Raw genomic sequence first — 24,609 nt, forward strand, 5'->3', positions numbered from 1 at the left:
CAACGGACGATTCGGAATGTTCTCATCGGTCTGGTCAGTCCAAGGAACAGAACAACAAATCCCTTCCAAACGCTGGTCGGCGGCTCCGACCCGCAGCCTGAGAGCTTTTCACCGCATTTCGCGTGCTGTCATTCGCGTGAAAAATAAAAAAACTCCAACGAAGACGACACGCATCCCACGATATGCCAGAAAGTCTCAGCCATCAGAATAGTTTGCAACAGTTAGAGTTGGCGGCAGGGGCGAATCGAGATTTCGCGCCCGCATACCATCACGAACAATGCCTCTCGGAGTTCAGCCGTTCGTCAGTCTAAAGATCAGTGAGGCTATCCTGTCTGTCTGGCGATGGCGACTACATACATTCGCTTGGGAGGCCCCCAGTCATCGGCACCTCGATCGCCTTCGGGAGCCGGGCGTCGCTCGAACCGGGCGCGCGCTACTCAGCTTGAACTTCTCCCGAGCTCGTCCCTCGGCTGTCCCCCTCTCTCTGTCCCTGCACTAGAAGGGAGCTGCTGAGTTTTCACATGCGGAGCTCGACGAATCGCCGGCTTGAATAGATGTCATAACTTCCCAAGCGAGCGAGCTAGTCAGCCAGCCAGCAAGCAAGCGATCAGCCTCCCTCCCTCTCCGTCCTCCTGGATCTCCTCCACATCCTCCGCATTCCCTCCATGTTCGCTTCGCGAAATTCTTCAATACCGGTCGAAATCACGAAACGCCGAAATCAAGCCGCCGACAGTTGCCCGAAACTTTCAGATCGAGTTCCCGCCACTGGCCGAGAAGACTGACAGCGCGCCGTTCAAAATGGTGGCGTTCGAAACTTCAACGGTTCTCGGACATCATGGCCACCGCCGCAACGTTCTCCGAAATCTTCGTCGCCGGCCGTGTAGCCTCAACGCCTCGCTGGCTGACAGCAGCCGTCGAGCGGTTCCACTTGGTCCGCCGCCGGGAAGATTCCATGCCGCAGCGCGTAGGGACACTACAGCCGACCGAAATTACGAATCCGATGAATCAGCAGCAGGAGAGACACTTCAAAGGAGACTCAGTCTCTACCGATCGAAGAGGGCACTTTTCGATGAAACTCAGAATCGCCGAGTAGTAACACGACGGAACCGCGTCCGCGAGGCTCGAGCCCCGACGGTTTCGATTGCTCAATGGAGCGGAACGATAAGCCGCGGTGGAATCCAGGAGAGTTTCCAGCGTCGCTACGCTACGGAAGGCCATGTGACTGTCAGAACATGGCCGAGGTAGCATCGAAGCCTACGGCGGGTCGCAATGGAAAAGTTTCATCCCGTGATTCACCCCGGACGATCCGGAAGTTTCTGAACGACTGTTCAATTTACGCGACGGTATCCCCTTAGTATGTGTGTGTATAGATATGATGATGTCTTCCTGCTTTCTTTATTCGATGCCGGTCCGCATGTCCGCCTGCCTGCCTGCGCGCCTGCCGGCCGGTAGGCCCACCGGGATGAGGTCGTGTGAAGCCCAACAGGGATGGGTCGAGGCGTCTGGGCGGGGCGACTCTCCAAGTGCACTTCGCGCCAAACTTCAGCTCAACGTTGCCGGATCCAGATTTCGCCGCTGATTCGAAACCCTTGCGCACTGATCGGTGTATCCATAGTTTCACTTGATTCACTTGAAGCACAAAATCCGCGTTGGTCTTCTTGGCCTGCGGCAACGCTAGAGCGGTGGCGGCTGTGGCAGCGGGTAGGCAGGCGAGCGAGCAGGTAGACCGGCTCGCGGAGCGCTAACCGTCAACTTCGGGCATGCCGAAGGCTCGATTTGAAGCCGATGCCACTGGAAAGCTCATCGTTTCTCGAACTCACCTTCAGCTCCATGGCACACTAGGCACGCGGCCAACAGCAACACAATAAGTTCCAATTGCATTTTCACAACAACGGTCGGTCCAAGTAGAAGGTACTTTGTCCTAGCCGGTCGTATGGTGTTGGACGATGGAGGCAGTGGTGTGCTGGTGGTGCTCGTCGTCGTTATTGTGGTGTCGTGAGAGAGCTCTCTTTTTCTTCTGTGTGTGCCTCCAGTTGGCTCCCTGCATCGGAAAAGGCCGCCAGGTGGCGCTCCTTTCGCCCGGCAAACGAACCGACGACGAACGCACCTCTCTTACCCACACACCGCGCCGCGAGGAGTCTCATCGCCGGCGCCGCCGCGGCGGCACCACTGGTAGCAGCGGCGCCGGCCGCCGCTGACGATAGTCCGATGGACATTTGAAAAGTGGCGGGCAAAGGAAAATAAACAACAGGCGCGAGGCGACGACGAGCGATGGCTACACTGCCGGCGCCGCCACCGCAACCACCTCTGATGACGGTGGAAGTCCAACGGCAACAACGTCGAGCACGCTCAAGTACGCCACTTGTACGCCATTGAGAACAATGCGACCGCGCGGAGTGTATCACGTGACCGAAGGCAACAGTTTGGGCGCGAGCATCAGATTAATAATAAGCCAATGGCACTGCTTACTCGGCGTTCGTATTTTCGTTTACTATCATGTGACCGTTGGGGACTTTCCGAAGGCGCGTCGCGCTCATTTATTCGTACGGCATCCGTACCATTGGCCTCGAAGCGCGGCGCAAGCAATTGAACGTCAAGGGACTTGAATATTGTCGATCGATTTCATTGGGATGGCTTGGTTCCTACATAAATATTTAGACGATTCCTGCGGAATTCGGTCGGGGGCATGGGTAGGCATCCGTAGATTATTAGTCTACGACACTTGGCGTCGTCACCGACTCACGAACGAGGACGTCTCTCGATGACGGAGAAGATAAGTTCCGGGTCCTTCTATTCCGCGGGTTTTCCAATGGTTCCCTACGTGCCCAGTGCTTTCAAACATCGATCTGACTCATAGCTCGCTCAACGATCTTACGTCGATGATGGTCTCGCAGGGACAGCTGATCTCTTCGATCTGAAGTGGACGTTCATTTGATGTGTCATGTTCGAGATGTCCGTCTAGCCTCATCCAGGAAGAGTCAATGGCTTGCGAACCACAATATTTTACGACGCGTGAATTCCGAGACTCCGTCTAATCTGATGAGATGATCTAGCAAGGGGTTCTGCCTCACTCGCCTCGGATGACCGCGATCAATCCGATCGGGATGCATGATCCGAATCGATTGAGCGCGAGACCATCCCTACGTCGAAGGGTTTTGTTGTTTTAGGACGAGGAACATCTCGTTGAAGACACTTCGAATAGGATAACCGAGGTCATTCAGATTACTATGAGATTTCTTCACCAAGCCCTCTGTCTCTTTTATGGGGGTGATTAAAATTGATGGAACTGCTCGGGATTCGAATCTTGGTAGCGAAACTGAACTGGAATGATAGTCGGTTTTCTCCGCATCGTACACTTGTCGAAACTCTCCGTTCCATTGCCCAATTACGCGCGGACATGACTTCTTGCTTGAGACAAGTCAGACCGACGTGAAATAGATGAAGAAATGTTAGGAAGACGATAACGGTTGCGATCCGATAAAACTCGTCGAGCATGGATGCTCCGCCTGGCATCGATAGCAAGATAAGTGTCCGACGTTTACCTGCATGTGCACGTGCAGACTTAGACCGAGACGGAATCGACGATCGAGATGGGACTCTACCACCAGCTAGCTCTGGGGAGCATTCCCATCATCTCTGCGAAATTCGCCTAAAGAAAGACGCTCCTTGCCCCATAGGCTCCGTATTGAGGAAATATGGGTCAGTGCCATTTCTCTGAAAGGCTTGAATGGACCATATTCGCCGCCCTCAAAGGCCCACAGAGAGCGAACTGCGTATGAGCTCCACAGACGAATGTACATACAATGCGAAAGAAGGAATTTAATACTCCTGAAACTTGTCCGTACTCTTATGTCCACCACTCGACTGTTCCCCTCACACTGCCACTGTCATAGCGACAGTCGGATAAGAGCGAAAACTCACAGTGTTACGTGGGCGTGGAGAAAGAAATCGAAGCCAACCTTCGTAGACCGAATGTCCAACCTACGCCCGCATACCTGCGCCAACGTCGGTCCCGCTCGCTAACTAGGCAATGATACATCAACTAGAGGGTATTGTTCTGTCAGCCGGTAGCTGCCGCCGAATTCGCGTCTGAGGCCCTGGCTATCGGCACCTCGCTCGATAGCTCGTCCGCTGGCTCTCTGGTTTACTAGCTCTCTCGCACTCATTTGGTGAACGCTCGAAAGGAACAAAAAAAAGACAAGACCCGGCTCGAACCCCACCACCAACGCCGCCGCCATTCCTACTTCAAGCATCGCGGGACTCAGCCGAGCAACCCAAATCTTCGAGCACTCCCTTCGTGGCGGCACGGCGCGCTACGGCTCTATTGGCATACTCAGATTCGCTCCACGAAGTTTCGTGAGCTCTCTGACAAGATGATAGTAATGCTCCCCTCGTGAAGCTTACGAGCCATGGCAGCGAGTTTGCTCGCTCGCTCACTCCATCCTTCACTCACCCCGACGACCGGAATGGATGATGTTCCCACACCTCGTATTAACTACTGCGTGCGCTCGATTAGGAGGGGGCCGTGCAGTATGAGCATTTCTTTTAATGTTCCACATGCGCTCGCTTCCGTTCTCCGGCACACGAAGCGGAAAAGAACGACACGAACTACATCGAAATCCAGCTCTATAGTACGTCTACTCCGTGCATCAGCGCGAGTCAATGCCCTCAACCCTAAACCATCATCCGCACTGTCCGCCGACGTACCTCGTGAGCGTCCCCAGATCGCCCAATGAATATTCCATAAACGCCTTGATTCCCGAATCAGGAGCTTCCAAGTCAGGACTCTCCATGCTTGGTGACTGAGCTTCATATTTGTGCGGCTTCATCCCAGCAGAACAACGAGGGAAAGAAAACTCGCGCGATTTCCCGAGCCCAGTGGAAAAGCGTTTTCCAATTTATTGGCAAGAGGACTTATCCCACGTCGCGATGCGGAGATTAAAACCATGCATCGTTGGAAATTCAGAAGGCTAGGATTCGAACTATCTCTCCTCCCCGACCGCTCTCCCTTATCTCTCCAGAAGAGGATTAGCGCCAGCGAGTTCTCAGCGGAAATCTGGAACAGTGTTCGATTCTTCGGAGATGTGTTTTTTTCTTTAGGAACTGGAGTCGTAATGATGACGCGGGAAATCGGAGCCGTTCCCATCCACAAGAGCCGATGTTCGCCTCGTCCAACAGACTTCAACGGTTTCTACGGCTGCGGACGCGGCGCTCACCGGTAACAGCCAAGATGGCTACCAAAGTTCTCCGAAGTCGCGTCCCTGAACCTACAGAATATTTTGTCGTTCGCCGGCTCGTTCTCTATCTTTCTTTCTAGTGTCTGAGGCCTCTCGGCGTCCACTTTTTCCGGCGAGAATCTTTCGGTATTGCTTCCCTCTAGAAGATGCACCTTCAGGCTTCCGAATCTCCGCCGCGTTTCCTTCCATTTTCTCGACTATAGTTTGTCGAGTTCTTTCTCCGTGAATCGCTCCTGCGCTGCGAAACGACTGAATCTGTTCGCTTAGACAGAGGCTTGTTGCGAATTCCGAATCGGAGGAGCAGCAGCTCGTAAGAGACGTGTTCTCGGAACTGCAGAGACCCTCCTGTTTGAACAGAACTCCACGTATGCCTAGGCGACCAGATGTATTTCCGACAGTGATCCCGTTACTATTGACTTGGCAGGCGCACTCCAGGGAGTTACCAGGGACTTTGGTGTTGACAAAGAGTCACAGATCAGGCCTTCCCAACACGGAAAGAGACAGGAGGAGCTCAAACGTAGCTTCAGAATCTCTGATCTGGATTCCTCTGACTTTGAGCAAGATTACTGCGTGAGCTCCGGGAATCCATTGAGGGCAAGTTCGCTAGTCCGCTTCGATCGCATTCGGGGAACAGCTTCTCAATTTTATGTATTTGACACACATTATCAAGGACGGCGCATCGCAGCTTCTGCGAAAGAGAGCAGGCTATTCCACAGAGACGACCCACTTCACTATTCCTTTCCGCTGATGCTGGCTGCATGGAGCCTGCATGGACACGAGCAGCAGGAACTTGCTTGTATTTTCCTTGCCCGTAACCGTAAAGTAGTGGTTTCATCCCCCTGCCGATCGTTCGGTCGATCGTCCGAGCGCTACGAGGCGACGACAAGGGGCGTCGTTCGCTTTTCCGTATGGTACGGACTGAAATATCCGATCCAAAAGCAATTGCAACCCATGTCGAGCGATCACTCATGTCTGCATTTCACGAAAGCTATCGATATCTAATTTAAAAGCCGGTCACGTTTTTTTTCTCTCCCGGCCAGCACAACTTCCTACGTGAAACCGCTGCGTCCCTATCTTTGCGAAAACGTTCTCGAGCGAATCCCGAATTAAAATCTGTCTGACTCGGTCCTTGTGCAAGCGGTCGGCCTTGGGATTGACTCGAGCCCAGATGGAATCAGACTCTATAATATCCTGAGTTGCGACAGAAATTGAGTTTTTCCCCGGAACCGAGCCGATTGTCTTCCCGCGAGAACATCTGTTCCGAGGCTGTGGCCAGGCATAGCATGGGACTGTAGAGCTCGTTCGACGAGATCGCCACATGTTTCGCATGACAACATCGCCACCAGTCATTGCACAGGTGACAGTTCCAACGAGACGCAAGCGGTTCCTTTCGGGACTTCTCGAAACAGCCTGTCCGATCGAGAGAACGTCCATCTCGCACCCTAGCGTGGGAATGGGACCCTTTTGTTCGAACTCCCATCCGCACGGGGTCGAGACCACAGCGACGCGACGTCTTCCGGACTCGTTAGCCGAACGGGAGCAGCAGTAGCAGCACTGGGTCACACCGAAATTATTGAGACAATAATTCCGCTATTCGGGATGTTTTTTTTTCTCGTTTCAGAACGTCGCCGTTCGGGATCAGGAAAACTGTCTTTCCTCCTCCGATAAATGTATATTGTTCCGCCGTTCGTTGATCCAAGGGTCTGTAACCTCCTGACAGAGAATTGACAGATCGTCTCGAATGGAGCTCCCACACAATTTGTTTTCAAGGAATGACGATGACCATGAATAAGTCTTCACTCAACCCGTTCAATATGGTTCAACGGTGACTGCAAGGATAATGACCGTCGCACCGTTAGATCATGCTGCTCCGAAGACTGATTCGGGGAGCGATTTTTGATTGCGAGTCCGCTCGTTCAAATGCCGAAACGAGCTTCAAACCAGCGCTTCTAGTGAACGTAGCATTCATGTCGTCGTATCTATGTCGCCGTGCCCCGCAAGTACAGCACCGCAGCGGGAGAAATTCAACTTCTCGATGCCGGTTCAAACGCTCCACGAACAGCATCGGAAGCAAGGGAATTCTCGATCAATCCGTCCAGCGTACGCGTTGCCGATTGGGTTTTTCGCTTTTCAACTAAACCGCTTGCGTCGTTCGTACGACGGTGCGTATCGTCGCCGGAGCCATCGTAAATTCACGTTACGTTAAAGTCTACGACTCCATAAGATGCCGTAACCTCTCGCATGGGGGCAAAATTCATCGACCGATCGATGCGCAGATTGTTCGCTCGATTAATTCTACAACTTATGATCATCCTGCGCTAGTGGGCCGTCCACAGGTGATTCCGAAAATCTGGCATACCGATTTTATTCTTTTTTCAATCAATGCATTGTACCGTCTCTTTCAACTCTTCATGTTCCGAAAGCTTTTCCCGAACTATCATCGATCTTTGGTCAGAGTGAAAAAGAATCGCATTCTTCGGATTTCCTGTAATTCGGCGGTCGGATTATTGTGATTGGACTCTGAACAGGGATCAACGGGTTTGAATCGGCGCCTTTCCAAAAGTTTGGCTGCGCAAGCCAACAGGTCGCTAGGTCACTCAGTCAGTCAGTCATTGGAAATATTTCATTATTCGATATTTGGCCGACCGACTCAGACGCACGCTCGCAGGCAGGCAGACAGACAGACAGCCAGCAGCTCTTATTCCCTGGGAAGATCATCATAATGCGGCACGACGAAGTAAGTAAAAGTTTGAATAGTGCAACACCATGTCCATTTGATGTAATTGTTCTCTAATCTTCCGAATGCGTCGGCAAGGTTATTCGGGTATACGACCCAGTAACACGGATCGTTGACAACAACAACGACAGCAGCGACAACATCGACAACAACCGCGGTAAGCCGAGTCGGTGCAGAGGCGATTAGGAATGTTTTATATGTTTTGTTTATGATACGCGGTAGACCAAGGAATCTACGGATTCTGTCGCTCAGCTTAGTTTCGCTTCACTTCCATTCTGTCGATTGACTTTCAAGGGAAACTGCAAGACCGTCACCTTGTTCCGTTTGGAGATTATCTTGTTGTGAGTTAGAAAGCAGGTAATATTTCCACGATGGTGACAACTGACTTCACTCCCGAACTGGCGCTATGCACGGGTGTCATTACAGCGCTCCCCACTCCGCATGTGGCGATCAAATGGTGATGGCGGAAAAATGGCGGTAAAACGATTTTCACGCCACGAAATCGACAGGACAGCGTTGGTCAAGGGGGTCTCGACGTGGTGGCGGCAGCCCCGACGTACTAGTAGTCACAATGAGTAATTTCAGTGGAAAATTCTCTGTGTTTCGCTCAGCACCCACCCACGCTCTCCGACCATGTCTTCTCGGGCAGCGGCTCTCAATCTTTGACGCGGTGCAATGTGTGCTCATTGGCGTATTCGGTCAGTGGAACACTTGTTTGAGTGCGATCGAGTTCTCCCGATCGAAAACCCCGTTATCCGTTTGACCATTTGGCATTTCAGCTAGCCCATTCAGCCAGGTCGCTGGTCAGCCGCGTCTCGATACTCGACTTGATTCGTGTCACGAAACCTGGTCAAAACAAGACGACGACATCGCCGAACAATCAGGATAAGCGCACATCGCAAAAAATAAACGCTGTCCGCGAAGGAAAAAATGAAACTCACCGGCTTCAGATGAATTCGTGCTCTCCTGGGCAGAGACCACCGACGCGAAACCGATGGCCAAGAAGCCGAGCAACACTGTGACAGTTACCATAGCTCCACGAGGCGAGGTTCTGGTGACACAAACTTTCACTCAGATCCAATCTCAGTAGATTCCACAATTAAGCACGATGGCTGCACTTGGAAGAATCGTCTCAATCCGCTCACCGGGTCGGATTTTCAGCAACAGACAATGAGAACCAGCTAGAAGAGGGCGATGCTTGGAAACCGCTGTCGTCACCGCCGACAAGAGGTGCAACGACGACCCGAGCGATTAGAGCGTACGATTTTGAAGAAACTCCGCGAAGTGAACGATGGCACGCACGAACAGCTGTATTGTCACGCGTCTGACATGTACGTGGGCCCCGAATGCTGGAATCCGACGTCAATCGAAGCGCGCTTGTGCAGTATGCCGTACTGCAAGCAAGAACACAATGGCTTCTGACACAGCCCGTTGTTGGTTGCGAGTGGCCGAGGTGCGCGCCGAGAGAGTTCAGCTTCGCAAAAGCGCCGGTCGAGTTCCTCATAGCAGACGCTAGAGCGCGCGACGATCGGCCTGGTCGCAGTCGCCGCCACCGTAGAAGATGTAGTAGTAGTATTATCCGACCCTCAGCCCGATGGCAGATCTGCCAACAGCGGTAGCAGCTTGCTTGCCGCGTTTTTTTCTATGAACCCACCCATGAGTCATTTAGTTGCTACCTCTCTTTTTCTGACTCTATTTCCGTCGTTCTGTCTATCAGCGAATCTTCAGAATCCTGGCCAACACTTTCCGACAGACCACAGGACTTAATTGTCCCATTGAGAAGACGCGAAGGCGTCCAACGAAGATCATGCGTCGCCAAGACTCGCCGCTTACGAGCCCGAAAGGACAATTTCCCCGAAGCTGGAGTACGATATATAAAGAGAATAATATCAGAGACAAGCTACGGGATGGAGAGGAAAATCAAGCGTGGAAAATAGGTGTCGAAGAAAATTGCATCGATTCTTCAGATTAGGAACATCTTCAATCCATACAAGTGTCTCTGATTATGGATTCTCGGAATAAAATTCGAGATCCCATGAGACTCTTCGAGTTCGAATCATCAGCAACGCGTCGTATGATGGATAGAAACGAGATGCGTGATGGTTTTGAATTGGATACGCTGAACTGAGTCCGTCGATCGTGAAACTCGAGCTCCGTCCGTGAGATCGATGTTAGAATCAGCGCGTCTCGGAATATTCAGAAATACCGCTGGCAAACGGTTTTGATTATTTGAAATGTGTTCTCACACATTTAATCCGAACGCAAATTCGGCGGCGATCCCTCGCATGCCGAGAGCGAACTAATGACGACTCGAAAGGATCGAAGGCATTATCTGGGATTTTATTACCTACATAATATAGCGATCTAATTGAATCCGGGCTCTATATTCAAACCGATCGGATGTCGTGGGCGGAAAGCTCAAGAGACAACTGAAGACAAGCCACAGTAACTCCCCGTTTCTCGCAAACCTTCCAGCTGTCGTCCTTCTCTCGCTTTTTGTGCGTCATTTTTGCGGATCGCGCGTGATTGGTATTATTCCTTTTGGAGACGTGGTGCTTGAGTTTGCCTTCGCTCTCGCGAGGGGATCCTTCGCGCCTCCCGCGTTGGAGATCGAATTGGCCTCTCTGAACAATCTCAACTGATATCATGCAATCCGATCCGGACTCGTCTTAGGAGCAGCGACCCAAAATCGCTCGGAGCGCTGGATGATCCCATCCATCTCCGCTCGCCTTTGGAAATTTTTCTCAAATTCTTTCGGCGGATAGGGAGCTTTCTCTAAGCGTGCAAAACGAACGATGCGATAGCCGAACTACAGGGAGTTGGAATGCCGCAGAACTCGGCCGACAGCAGAACGCTCGCTCCTGATAACAATTGGATGGCATTGACTGTTCGGAACAGATGCGTGTCTTGAATGATTCTGAAGTTCCTCTATACTCTATAGGGAGCGTTTGCTTCCCGGATTTAGGAGATTCCACCTGTATCGTGGAAGTACCTACTCATCACCGAATACTCGACAGCGAGCTTGATCCGTTCACTGGAATGGGCTCTCACCGTGAAGTTCTCTCGGGAAGCACATTCTCCTCTAGAAGAAGAGCTTTTTCCTCTTCCCCGAGGACGTGAAGACTCCGATAGGGAGCTCCGCTGGAGGAGGCTCATCCTCGATTCTCTATAGTGACGTAGGGAACTACAGGGAGGAGAAAACCTCCTGCGATGTACGTTTCGTTGTCCTTGATTCCAGCCACCGAGTGCTTTCGGCTGAGTGAGAACATCGAACTTGGCCGTGCGCGAGGACCCTGATCAGTGATCAGACTCCCCCGGGATAATAAGACGAAGCCTTGGACGCCGTTCATATACTCGACGACCTCCGGGCTCTCGTGGAGCGGGATTATCTCAATTTCTCGATGTATCCACGCGTGACGTACCCGATTTGCGAGGAACAAGAGACTCAGTCACAAAGAGACGTTCCGTGCGCACTCGAAAGCCTCCCTTCTGGACCTATAGCAATAAATCGCAGAAAAAGGAGCAGCTTGCATATTCATGCATAGTTTATTGCGGATGGTGGGCTCTAAATAGGAGCGAATGCCTGGCTGTTCCTGTTTCTATGCTGAACGCCGATTCAAGCACATCTGCCACCGGTCAGGGACTCCATCGACGCAGACGAAGGTGACTACCGTGCAGATGAGAATAGCAGAATAACAGATGAAGCAGGGAGTGTTTCCTCATCATAATTTCATTTGGCGCGGAGATGAGCAAGCCTGGGCTGATTGCGAGAAGGCGTTTCGGCTGGAGGAATATCTGCGACGGGGATTTTCGGATCCGCGTCCAATGTTCCTGTTCATTCTCCACCGTAATAGATTTTTCATCTATCGGGGAGGAACGATCGGTTTAGAATAGACGGTCTCCGAGAAGGATTTGGCATGCTCCGGCCAGAGGGCATGGGAGTCCACAGGTTGTTGCCTCGCGCAGTTTCCACGGGGACCTGCGTCTCTTTATGTGCCCCCTCGACTATTCATGCGGGTGACGCCCATCATTCCCGCTGGAAACGACTCGAAAAGATCAAGAAACGGGTCACGCTTATATGGAAGGCCTATCTCGATATTTCGGGCCATAGGCTCAGCCCGGGTGCTGGCGGATCTCATTGCTGCGAATGGCGCTTCCGTGACGGAAACACACGTCAGGAGAGAGCAGTTCCGCCGAGAGAGTTCACCTTAGCCGGATGAGTCCGTCCAATCGAGACACTCGCATCTGAGTTCAACACAAAATGTATCGACCCCGCCCTCTTCTGGGAGCACCTGAATTCTGGTTTTCGATTTGAGATATATCCGCAGGCTCTAGAGGGCTCGGCTCCCGGGCTCGAGTACCATGACTATGGTATTTCATTGCAGCCCGCGGGACCTGTCCCGCCTGTGTTGGAAAGGAGAAGCTGGCGCGAGTTTGCGGCCAATTAACCCTGACCGTTGTCAAGCTCTCGCCACTGGGTCCGGTTCGCAGGGTCTTACTCGCGCGATGCGGCACTTCTCTTTCGTCTCTCTAATAAGCTCCGTTTTTTATTCGGAGACGTCGGAATTCCCTGTCCTCTATAATGAATCGCAGGTTGAAAGAGGGGATGGAAGAATCTGATCGTATAAGTCAGTTCTGTCATGGATCGCGGAATTCGCCGGCGTAGGTTTTTCTAGCTAGAGGCCACCGAGAGCTGTTCACTTTGCACTGATGAAACGTCGTCAGGAGTCTTTTCGCTCGGAACGGAGTTTGCGAAAGTTTATATTCGGAAGCAGGCTGCATTTTACACCACCAGCAGATCCAAGAGGCCGACTGGACAAAACTCGCCTCTTCGATAACCATTGAATCCGTCCTACGGAAGTTCTTTCCGTTGAGGAACAAGCCGCGGCCAATCGAGAATTCGTCCCGAGGTTCGATCATCGATCTCAGCGACATCCCGCGATAGATCTTCGACTACCCGCGGAGTAGCTATATGGTAAGATATGCGCTAAACACAGCATAGGAAAGGTGCTGGCATGAGCCCCAGTGGAGATCCTCCGAGACGGCCAAATGCCAGAAAGAGCGGAGCGACTCGAGATCTGGAGCTCCGTGACTTCGAAACTCATCCGAGTAGAGCCGTGGTACAGCGTCGACACTGGCGCTGGCTCCTATCCGAGGGAACTTTTCTGGAGCGCTCTAGCCGACTCCGTGGTGAGCGGAACGAGAACAGAGATTCAATCATCGTCTATTGCAGGAGTCGGCAAACGGGGGTCCCCGGACCCCCAGGGGTCCGCGAAATCAGCTGGGGGTTCGCGGGGGTCCGCGGACCCCCTCCCTAGATGAACTCGGGGGGTCCACGCAGAGAGAATCGGTGCTCCGGGTGTCCGCAGACTGAGGAAGGTTGCCGACCGCTGGTCTATTGAATCGCCATGAGCAAAACATCTCAAGGGAATTCACGGGGTCAATGAGAGAAGCGTCACACTTAGTTCCTCTCTCGAGAGTGATTGACTGCATGAGCGAAGCTCCCTCTGTTATAAACGATCAGGACAAGAAGATATCTCGACGCGTCGATCTCATCAATGAAGCGCGAGAAACTCGATCTTTCTTCTGGAATCTACGATAGGCTTGCCCGGGGAGAACCGACAAACCAAAGCGAATGCAGCAGAGGATTTCGGACAGCCTCGACACTCGTCGTCTACTTCGTTTCCGATCATGGTGGAAAGAAAGTGGAGCGATGAGCGAAAATGTTCCATGAAGTCGCGTGATCGATGCTGTTGGATCTATATCTTGATAAAGTCGAAAGCACATGTGGATGCTTCCAAGTTACGAGCGTCGATTGGAATCGCGATGTGAGAATTCGAACGACACATGAACGCCGCTAGTCAAGAACGAGAGGTTTCCAAAGCGTTTGGTATTCGCTTCCAATTATTATGTTATCCTCGAGGAGAGATCGTTCGAGTGACAGATCAGTCAAGGGTAGATCAGCAATCTCCAGAGAGAGGCGTATAATTTGAACCACGGATCGTACATTGCGATCATCCGCTTCTCGACATCGCTAGCCAATCATCATGTTTCAGCCTCGGTTCCTCGGGATTTTCGGGCATCAAGCAAACATCCCACATCGTATTGTTCTCACCGCCTCCTTCTACCCAAGTAGCGCATTTTCGAGACTGTAGGCCTGAACCGAATAGCGATACTCTGTCCTTCCGCGCCGTGAGATAATCTGTTGCTTCCATTGGATCGCGAGGGTTCACGACTGGTTAGCGGAAAAGTTGACGACGAAAGAGATTCCATCCCAGGTGCCTTCTGCTCGAGCGGAAGGCTCATTGCGGAGTTTAGTGAACGTTTCGCACAGGGTGCACGAGCCGTATCAACGACTCGACCACCCGTGATGTCCGTAGTTGTCGACCGGTGCTTGCTGAGCGAGCTCTATGCCCTCTCACTACATCCAAAGAATCGCGCTCGTCAATGGGTCAGCCGACTGCGGCAGTGGAAATGGAGAACCCTTCATTCAATTTCTAGGCTCTCAGCGTGATACGAGAAAGTTGAGCCGGAGCACGCCAACCGCGTTGCGTATCAGTGGTTGCTCCAGATCAGGAATCTCCGCCTTTCAGAGCCCTCCGATATGGTAGAACATACGAAGCGACCCGATGGAAATGAGCGGACGGAGATTCCATTACGGGTTGGGATCATTTGAGCGGGGTGCTGGGCTCCGTGCAAGCCAAGACCCAAGAAAGCAATTCGGATATCAACCGTCGAATCTCTTAAACATTCTGGGATTTTATTCTGTTGATTGTAGGTATAAAAAACGTCATCACAATGATTTTATCTCACACAAGTATCTAGGATAAGTGGATGCGTCCATAAATATTCATTCATTCCTCTCCCGTCGTACAAATCAGCAACATTCTTCTCCCGACTGGGACTTATCAGAAGAGAATATCGCGATACATCCAATAAGTTCTGGAGTCCACAAGAATTCAATATAATTGACTTCCAAGTCTCCTTTTCAGAGAACCCGTCATCAAGCTCTTCTCCGATTCTCAGGGAGAACAACTCATAATTCATCGGGAGACGGGTATTCTTGATTCCTCCACTTTTGAAGCGAACATCCAACAGAAGAAACGAGGGCAGTGTCATCATGAGCGGATCAGGGCCGTAATCAAAACTGTTTCCCGAAGTCGTGTCCTCTCATCTTGGGGGTCGTGAGAGGACGGGATGATAGATTCGATGAGATATGCAATTCTGCGGAGAAGCTCTCTGAATCCTTGGATCTTCGGAATTGCGAGAACATGCATAAACCTCTCACCCCTATTCTTTACGACGGGTTTGTTCGGTCAACATAGATGTTGAAGTCGATATTTTCACACGGGTTTCACCGACTTGTGGATACCAACGTCCTTAAGTACTTAATTCATGTGTTACATCTGATCTCCAGTTCGTTCGGAGGAGAAGGATGCTGTGAGCATGCAGAACGCGCGGGCCCTATCGATTCGTGTCGGAGGCCTTCTGCCGGTGCTCGAATTCCCGCTCCTCATAGAGGCTACTCTCTTAGTTTCCCACGCCGGGTCCTGATGTGCGCGTCGTCTTATCAGCATCTAGTACCTGTGGAGGGAATGTAGCCATATTGAAAATTAATCACTTGGACTGCCACTGACCAAGGCCGGAAGTGGATTAAATCTTGAGAAATCGTGATTTTCTCAAAAATATGTCTCGGAGCTCTCATCACACATCATTGATTGACGCTCCTGTGATGGCGCCCGTCCGAGAGATATTTGCTCATAAACACAGAGAGATTCAATTCAACCTCAACCGTGCCAGTACCACTTTTCACCGATCACAATTTCTCTTGCCCTCAACCTCGATGGTGGGACACAATACAGTCTTGCTCCCACGTACGATAAGTCAGCGCTGATTTGCACCCGAGACCGCCCGCCAGACACGCCGTGAATTCCTCGCTCGAATGGAATACTCTCTCTGTTTCTCGTCCGAAATATGACACCGCGCGAAAATGCTAAATTCCGGTATTGGAGTTGCATTTTCTCTAATAAGCGTAAGTTCGACTCACATAATCTAGTCGTTCAACAGACTGTCACTCTGGAAGTTGTTAATAAATTCACTCCCATCTTGATCACCACTCGTGAATTAGTAAGAAGCAGGGATCGATGAGAGGAATAATAATTTTTTAACACTTAACGATAGAAAGATGCCGAGCGGAGGATAATCGCTTACTTAAGCAAGGCGGTGGTTTTCTCATCCCTGAAGAATCATTGACAATAGTCAGAAAACAGATCAGATAATTACTGTCGATTCCCCTCGATATGTTCTGGAGCAATCGTTTTCATCCTCATAGGACTGATCAGATCAATGCCAGTCCTGTGTACGGGAGTACTTTTTTTTCGAAAACTCCTTGAACTACCATGGATTTTCGGAAACTTCAGCTCGTACCCGATTGGGTTTCTCCAAACTGTGACCCGGTCATTCACTGTGACTCACCTTACGGGCTCTCCCCGAGGCTGCATGTTGTAGACGAGGTTGTTGTCGCGACGTCGGCGTTCCTTAGAGTTGAACGCTTCTTTGAGAACGACGCACGCCGTGAAAGCGTGGAAGAACATCGCAACCACTGCGAAAGCGTATGCCCATCCCAGGTGGTTGAAGTTCGGATATAGAATCCACTGACGGCTGAACGCCATGCCTCCGAAAACGGACACTCCCAGGAATAATAATAGAGCTGTCAAAGCTTCCAGGACGAAGGCTGCTGTGAGCGCAACAATCTCGTAGCGTAATAGATACCGCATCAGCAGGAGACTCAGGACAATCAGCGCTAGTAGTTGGAATATCAGTCCCAGCGTCAGCATGGCCTGCGTGAACATGAACCATCCTGAAAAAAATCCTCATTCAGTTTAATACCGATCGATTGATTCCCCGACTCGTTCTCTCTACGCTCCCTTGGGGATTATCCCTTTTCATCACGAAGGATGACCGATATACAATCTCCCACCCTGTCCGCGTATTCTACGCTCGATCGCGGAAAAATTGATGGAGGATGGTCGGCTCAAGAGCTCGCCAAACATTAAGGCGAGATTGTGTCTTGCCGACTTCGGTCCATGCAATTTCGTGACTCGTAGTCCGTATCGGGCATTATTTGTGTCAAACCTACGCGTATCCACGCTCCTGACGGCTGTTGTTCATGATTCTTGTATTGTTCTAGCCAAAGGCTCCTTTCCAAATACCCATAATTTCATTATCGCGGCACGAGCAGCTGACAAGCCGCGAGGAACATGGAATCGGAGGTCTGAATTCTTTGTAACAACGACCGCGTTCGGGACAGAGCAAATCCAAAAAAGTTCGATGGGTTATGTGTTTGTGTCGAGTCGATTCGATGTGAATTCGGTCTTGATTTCCGGTGCCAGGAATTCGAGACAGGAGAAAGAACCCATACACCATATCGGAGCTTCCTTCCCCCAAACGCTTTCCGTCAGCATTCGGTTCCCTTTTGAATTCGGCGTTTAGTTATAGAGAGTACTCGGAGTCAAGGGTTCCGGAGGAGGGAGTTGTGTCTGTAGCGGACTCTCACGACTTACCTGGCATGAGCCAATCTCTGATGTTCTGATAGTAGTATCCGTGAATCCAGTGACAGCCATCGAACACTTCATCGTACTGATACGGTGGATGCATGTATCTGCTGAAGCACACTTCCCAGAGTCCTAGCCGTCTAAAGGCTGTCTCGCTTCGCGGTTCCTCGTAGGATTCGAGCCAGTACGGAGCAGCGTACGCAACCAAGAGGAAAAGCGAAGAAATGAAAGCCATCCATCCTGCGGCCACTAGCAGAGGAGTCGCCCGCGGATATCGCGCAGGTCGCGAGGACGCTGCCGAAAAGCGATCCATGGATTTATCGTCCTTGCGATCCTGTTTCAGATCTTTGCTATGAACACTTTCAGACACAGTGAACGAAACGTTGTCGAGCGTAGTCCCTTCGGCAGCGGCTTCGTTGCTGGTGGCCACCGACGGGAGAGGAGGCTGGGAGGCGCCCATGGTGTTCGCGGCAGAACAACGTCAGCTTTCGAACGCGTTACGTCGGACTGAGCGACCGGCCGATCGGGAAGTTTCATCCGTGTACTGGCGGACTGTTTTGACAACGGTTTCCATGGATGCCGCGCGATTCTCGACAGGTGATTCGTCCGCGCTTTCCTTTTTTCCTCTAGAGATCACAGAGTCACCTCTCCTCATTTCCCCGATGTCACGGACTTTCGGAAACAGAAGAACATGCGAAGTTCTTCGATACGCGGTGCTGTTAATCAGGAACGAGCGCGCGCCTCGTTCCCCATCGACAGATCGTTCCTCTGACGACTTGTCGGAAAGCCCTTGAGATTTTTCCCCTACGATTACTGCCAGCGTTTTTTATAAGACTGACATTGCCACGGCTCCAGTAGAATTCCAAGAGTGGCTCTGCTAATAAAACAGTGGGTACTCCAAGGGTGGGGAGTGATCCCGTTCACCCCGAGATTTCGGCAATATCCGGATCCTACGAAGAAACACCAGGTTCAAACTTCAAGCTCTCCAAGGCGTAATTTTCGATGAGTCGTAGACGATACTGAACAGGGATCAGGGAATGCGTATAGTGTGACCTGATCGTTAGTTTATCGCGGATCGCGATGTCTAGAATCATTGTCGATCCAATGCGAACCGCATCTCGACTCTTATTTGAATGAGCTATTTGGCGAGTCCATCCTGATGAAACACGGCTGTGTAGGCGGGGTTCTTCTGTGTGAACGAGCCCTAACAGTCACGAATGCTGCGGGAGTAATCGTCAGGGAAAGTCAATGAGAGAAATCCCCCTTCGCGGGTGTGCTTCGCGAAATCCACATCCAGGACCTTCCTGGAGGCATCTACCATTATGGCGTCTGAGTACACGATCAGGCGCATCGTGAGCCAGGCCGAGCACAGAAACGTGTAAGGACGCGAGTTGCGACACCTAGAAAAGCCTCTCTTATGAAGCTCGAGAAATTTGAGATGGCGTGTCATATACCATACCGCGAGCAATGCTGCCGAAGGATGAAGATACCGAGGATTGATGAGCTATCCGGCATCATTCTCATTCCAACACTTCAGACGGCGTCTCTACAAGGGAACATGCCATCAGAAATCATGACTCATCAAAAGTATCTTGCCTTTTGAAGTTTTATCATATAATAGAAACTCCAGGATCGAAGCAACATTATTACTCGTATTTATTAACTTTCATGATGGCGCGGTGGGCGCGATTAGTAACTACTATTGACGTTCAAACGAGTACATATCGTCATGTTACGCATCACATGGAGCTTAAGGAAAGTCTCGAACACCGCAGTCCCCGCCCTGATTTCTATCCGATCTCCTACGCGCTTGTTTTCGGTTGGTTCTGCTAGACGCATTCCCCTTCATTCACCTTATACCCCGAGACGGTCACTCCTCGGCGACGCCGAAGTCGGCGTTAGGAATCCTCATACATCCCTACGGTTTGGGAAACATCTGTCAAAATGGATGTCGAATGATGAACTGAGCCTAAGCTCATTCTCAAAGCTGGAGATCCACTCGGGGTCCAGATGACGGGACGGGAGTCGAAGATGATCAGTGGACCAGCTCAGACTCATTTGGCATGGTCACTCCTTGGGAATCAATGCACTGACATGATGGGTGATGAGATCGCGTCACTCCTGCACCGGCATCGCGCATAGCGTCGATATGCTGAATAGCTCCTTCCATTGATTCGCCAACTGATATCTACATCTCCAGTCGAACGGACGCTCTCGTACATAGCTCTTCCAGCCTCCTTGTTGCGTTGATCGTGACTCGTGATTCTTCACGTGTACCATCGTCCATGACTGTCCGAAGATAACATCTTATGACGAAAACTGCGTCTTTACGCTCTACCTCACGTTCAACTGCGACCGAAGGTAATCGGGCCATCAAAAATGTCCTTCGAGCTAACTAAAGGAGGGCTTCGAAGCGATATTAGCCCTATCAATTGTCGCTGGGGTCGGGAGACCGATGGAAGAAAATAGAGTTCCAACGGATCGAAGCCTCGACAGGAGCAGATACATGAGGGAGTTTAATCCGCCACCGATTTTATTTGACGCAATCGATTCCCGAATTCAGCAGGAAACTATCATCATTAGAAGCTGTAATCCCTTCGGTGAGCTGGAGCAGCAGTGGGTGTGCAGGTGAAATTCAAAGTCTTTGGTTACGTTCTCCGCGTGTCTCAAGCTGCTGCAGAACCATCGTGACAAAACTAAAATCCACCTAGTTCTTCGAAGCTGTTGAGATTCGTTTGCGCACATTCAACACGCAGAGCCGAGTCAGGAGTCGGAACTCAGACCGATCTCCTGACCGATGCACCGTATTTTATTTTTATTCATTTTTTTTACTTTTTGCGTTTCATTAGCAAAATTTTCCGGTGACGAGCGCTCAAATCCCAGGAACTCTTCCCCCTCCTCCCTGCGGATACCAGAGCCCCCTGATGAGGTGTGGCGGGAGGCAGACATTGCGTCTCTGATTTATAGGAAGTTTTTCCGGGATCAATGACTATCGGCATCGAAATGTGCGTTATGCTTCATGATTCCTAGAATCGGAGGACCGAGTCTTTCGAATATATCCGCATCTATGTGGCACGAGGCTCCCTCCGTTCTTGGAGACATCTCTCGGACTCAGTCCGAGGTCGTTGGTGGATGCTACTCTAATATGACCCGGAGACCATCCCTTGCTCTCCTCAAGGTCATTCTCGTCAGGTCTACATCGACGTTCATGTTTACAACTTTCGGAGAGAGATCCGAATTCCTCCAGAAAATACGGACTGAAGTTATTGGAGATCATTGAATTCAGAAAAAAACTCGAACCGACCGCGTGTACCGTCGAGCTGCGGCTCCAGGATCGAGAGCGAGCAGCCTGATCACGAGACAGTGCGAAGTCTCCTGTGGAGCGAGCATCGGGGTATCCTGTGAGTGTGGTTTCTTCCACCGGTATCTTTCCGTTGCGCCGAGGAGCTGTATGCTGTCGAGCTTGAGCCCATCAGGGAGTTCGACTCGGACCACCAGCTTCGAACATCGAGTATAGTCGAACAGGGGCGTTGTCGCAGAAACCAGCGCCATCCCTCACCTAATCTCCTCTGAACCTCCCCATTCTCTTCCTCGGAAGACAGAGATTTTCTGCTCGGAGACTACTCCTTCCTTCATGTTTTTTGAGATCACAGAACGATTCCGAGTATTCCTCATGGAGTCTCGGAGTCGAGAATCTGTCGACCCTCAGTAAACGTAGTAGTAGTGAGCCGACAGATGTCTATCCTCAGGCGAGCAAGACTGTTCCGCAGTCTCGGTGTTCGAAGCTTCTCATTCGGACATTCGATATGGAGTTGCTCAATGTATGAGAATCGTACATACATGTACAAGCGGAGCGAATAGTGCTCCGACATCGGACACCAGAGAAGAACCTTGCTGTATATACAGATATGTACAAAATTGCTCCAATGGGATCAAATCATCTGCTCACGTCGGACGAAGATAGCGACCTCCAGGAGGGTTGCCATCCGCCACGGATCACTTATTCTCTGATTCGAAAGTCTGGGTTTTCTTAGAAGTATCCGACCTACTCCTCCTCCCCTGATCGTCGTGATGGATCCCCTGCGGGAATTGATTTTCCCGAGGATACTAAACATGACTCCGTCAGACTAACTAAATGCTGAGGGAACGGACAGCGGAGCTCATACGGACTGAGCTAGACGGCCTGCATGAGTTCACCCCGTACAATGGACGTCAATTTCAGATCGTGGTCTCTAGCGTGTTGATCATCTGGGCCTTAGTGGGTTCACCCGGATTGCGCAGCCAGCCGGTGATGAAAAGTTCCCGGAATGTGTTCCTGAACTGCTTGCTCATGCCGCAATATATGGCAAAATTCAACGGATATGTCGTCAGCAACGAGAAGTTGACGAGAGTCAGGATCGTGTTCAAAGTTTTATAATCGCCCGATATGATCTGCAAGAGATTTCCATGAGAAATAGGTGAAAGGAATGACTAATTTCTGATTCCGGTCAATATCTCGCCCGTACACCTTGACCCCATCGTGCGCAGTGGCTGAGAGATTCCGAAGTAATGAATTGAATGCCTTACGTCGTTGTTGTGGAGAGCGTGAATGAACACGACGGTAGTCAGAGGAATCTCAGTGGCGAGGAACATCGTAACGACGACGATCAGCATCAGGGTTGTACTCTGCGAATCTCGGTTCCGCTTGCTCGACTGTCGACGGAAGAATCTTTCTATGAGAAGCTAATTCGACGCGTCCATCATAAGTGTCCTGGAGGCCTGACGATTATCACGTTCTCTGCCGCCAGTGAAGAAAACTAATACTACGGAATCCCTGCCCCTGATACTGACCGGTTTGTTCTTGTCTTGTAGCCTCATTTTGTTCTCTTTCGCTCGTCGCAAAGCTAAGAATAGCAGGATATTGAGTACAACCAGGACGATGCAAGGTATGAGGTTAACGAAAACCATCTGTAAAATTAACTCTCTCTGATACCAATCCGTCTAGGCTAGCCGGAGGAACTCGTCAGGAAGTATCCTGAGCATACTCCAGAAGCGGCATGTTGGACATCTAGCAACAAGTGTCATAGAGCGCCAAGCCTAATAACTTCTGTCACGAAATTCTGCTCTTCCTTTCCGCTAATGTGTCGTGTCGAAGGCACTCACCTTGAAGGAATAGTACACATTATAGAAGACAGTAGGGGTGAAGAACAGCAGCCAGTTAGCCTGTTTCTTAGCGCACACAATCGATAAGTTGCCGTCGTGGGGGAGAGTGATGTCGTAGAAGGTCACGTCGAAAAATTTTGGAATCATGTGACCGAACGCGAAGCAAGTGATCGCGACAATGGTTTTACACACGTTCGGGACGGTGCACACCGTCCTCGCAGTCGTTGGATGACAAATGTATATGTATCTCTGCACGGCGAGCAGGACGGTTAGCCAGATCGAGGTGGTTCGGAAGGTGTTCGGCAGCATTTCGCACATCGTATGATAAGCGAGACACAAGGATGAGGGCCCCAGGGCCGATTTATGATTGCCCATCGTGTACAAATAAAAGAACCAAGGCGCTGGGAATGTCAATGTGAACATGTCGCACACTGCCATTGCCAGGAGAACGATGTTCGTGGGCGTGATCATGTGTCTCTGCGAGAGAACCACTGCCACGAACGTATTAGCTACGATTGTCAGAATCATGAGAGGAGGCATCGCGTAGCCGTACAATGGCATCGCGTACTCGAGCGGCGGGCCGTAGCGACCGACATGGACCAGGAAGTCCAGTGGCTGATCGGTGCTGTTCGTATCCATGGAGAAGTTCGAGAAGCTCGGAAGCGACAAGCTCTCTTCTGAGTGCATCGCACGGACAACTGTGAGACGACGATGCGGCCGATGTGAGTCTACGCAGCGGGAGGACCACACAGCTGAACCCGACCGATCGCAGGACGAGTGAGGGTCGGCTGTTGAGGTTCGGAAGAGCGGAATCTCATCGGCGCATGTGCGGGCCGAGGAGTCTGTAACGCAAGAAAGGAAAGCGACCTGAATCCTACGTGAACTTCCTCAAGTGAACTAGGATGGGAGCAGGACCGGGGAAATAGTTTACCCTGCTCTTTCGCTCTTGGACTCCGGGAGCACTTCAATCATCGCGAGGATTCTCGCCAACGGGCCCTCCGACCTAAAGGGAGGAGGCGTATTTCGCTCTCAGTAATAAATTGTCTTGTGGAGTCTGAGCAGAGAGAAGCAGTGGCTCAGAACTTTTAGAATGATTTGACGCGCCGCAGCCTCCATCGACGGACTCACTGGCGATCTTAGGGGTTCGGATTAGCCCCCAAAGAGCACATTTTTTCGGAAAACGTAGGAGGAGTCCAGTATCTCCTGAATCCTAAACAGAAGCTCCAGCCCAGCGAGCCGAATGACCAAAAAGGCAGAGGGCTCGCGGTGCTACACAATGGAATCCGGACTCCCCGTTTGGAAAAGCGGACCCAATCTCCCGACAGGTGGCTGGGTAATTAGATTTCTCGAGGGTCATGCGCGATCTATGACGTTCACATGAGCGAGTATCCTCAGCTGATTAAGCATTCAGTCCTCCATTCCAGCCAGCGCATCATCGTGTTTTTTTCCCGACGTATTGAGAACAACTCTATTCCAGCGAGACAGCTCATGAGAGAAGGAAAAAGACGGAATCAAAGTATAGGAACTTCTCACGCACGGCACTGTTATCAAGTACCTCTCGGAGTCTAAGGAATGAGGAGAGATTCGATGATTTGTAGCAATCCTCGCCTACCGTATAATGATCACCAAGTAAAGGTCTCAGATTCCTCGGCAACTCACATTAGCTGCTACTGGAGAATTTACCGTCAAATTTGGACGAATCACGTCATCTTGCCCTGAGGCTCCGTGTTTTGAGCGATTGGCTCCCTCAGCGTCTCCGGAGAGGAACCCTTTCCCCTGCGAACCGAGAGCGAGCGCAGGACAGAACGTCTATTGAGTAAGAGACAAGCGCGAGCCCATTCTTTCGAACCGGATCAAGATACAGACTCCTCGGAAACTCAGTCGTCATAACACTTTCTAATGTCCATCACGGATTATGCTCCTTCTCGACCGTAATGAA

General features: G+C 51.1%; 3 protein-coding genes across 3 annotated transcripts in view; all 3 read right to left on the minus strand.

Annotated features, from left to right (window-relative positions):
* LOC100900280 (interference hedgehog) overlaps positions 1-9,296 on the minus strand; it is a 44,572-nt gene extending 35,276 nt beyond the window's left edge. The window contains exons 1-2 of the mRNA XM_003746708.2: positions 9,120-9,296; positions 8,916-9,025 (exon numbers count right to left, since the gene is read on the minus strand). Of these exons, the coding sequence (XP_003746756.1) occupies positions 8,916-9,006 (91 nt within the window). The 5' untranslated portion in view covers positions 9,007-9,025; positions 9,120-9,296. The remainder of the gene's footprint in view (positions 1-8,915; positions 9,026-9,119) is intronic.
* Positions 9,297-14,902: 5,606 nt separating this feature from the next.
* On the minus strand, positions 14,903-17,920 carry pck (Claudin superfamily protein pickel). Its single transcript, XM_003746709.2, has 3 exons — positions 17,538-17,920; positions 16,450-16,834; positions 14,903-15,558 (listed from the first exon to the last, which is right to left on the minus strand). Exons 1-3 carry the CDS (start codon positions 17,839-17,841, stop codon positions 15,552-15,554), a joined length of 696 nt encoding a protein of 231 aa, XP_003746757.1. The 5' UTR covers positions 17,842-17,920; the 3' UTR covers positions 14,903-15,551.
* Positions 17,921-21,567: 3,647 nt separating this feature from the next.
* On the minus strand, positions 21,568-24,397 carry LOC100905548 (Sex peptide receptor). The gene is made up of 5 exons (XM_003746743.2): positions 24,330-24,397; positions 22,671-23,512; positions 22,359-22,475; positions 22,095-22,220; positions 21,568-21,959 (listed from the first exon to the last, which is right to left on the minus strand). Exons 2-5 carry the CDS (start codon positions 23,355-23,357, stop codon positions 21,747-21,749), a joined length of 1,143 nt encoding a protein of 380 aa, XP_003746791.1. The 5' UTR covers positions 23,358-23,512; positions 24,330-24,397; the 3' UTR covers positions 21,568-21,746.
* Positions 24,398-24,609: the final 212 nt, after the last annotated feature.

Source organism: Galendromus occidentalis, unplaced genomic scaffold (assembly GCF_000255335.2).
Source record: "Galendromus occidentalis unplaced genomic scaffold, Mocc_1.1 scf7180000077501, whole genome shotgun sequence".
NCBI lineage: Eukaryota > Metazoa > Arthropoda > Arachnida > Mesostigmata > Phytoseiidae > Galendromus > Galendromus occidentalis.

Coding starts and splice junctions, on each gene's coding strand:
- LOC100905548 (XM_003746743.2), bottom strand. CDS start 23,357: ATGCACTCAGAAGAGAGCTTGTCGCTTCCGAGCTTCTCGAACTTCTCC. Junction 22,221..22,358: donor TACAAGACAAGAACAAACCG/GTCAGTATCAGG, acceptor TTCCGTCGACAG/TCGAGCAAGCGGAACCGAGA. Junction 21,960..22,094: donor ACGCTCTCCACAACAACGAC/GTAAGGCATTCA, acceptor AATCTCTTGCAG/ATCATATCGGGCGATTATAA.
- pck (XM_003746709.2), bottom strand. CDS start 17,841: ATGGATCGCTTTTCGGCAGCGTCCTCGCGACCTGCGCGATATCCGCGG. Junction 16,835..17,537: donor CAGAGATTGGCTCATGCCAG/GTAAGTCGTGAG, acceptor GATTTTTTTCAG/GATGGTTCATGTTCACGCAG.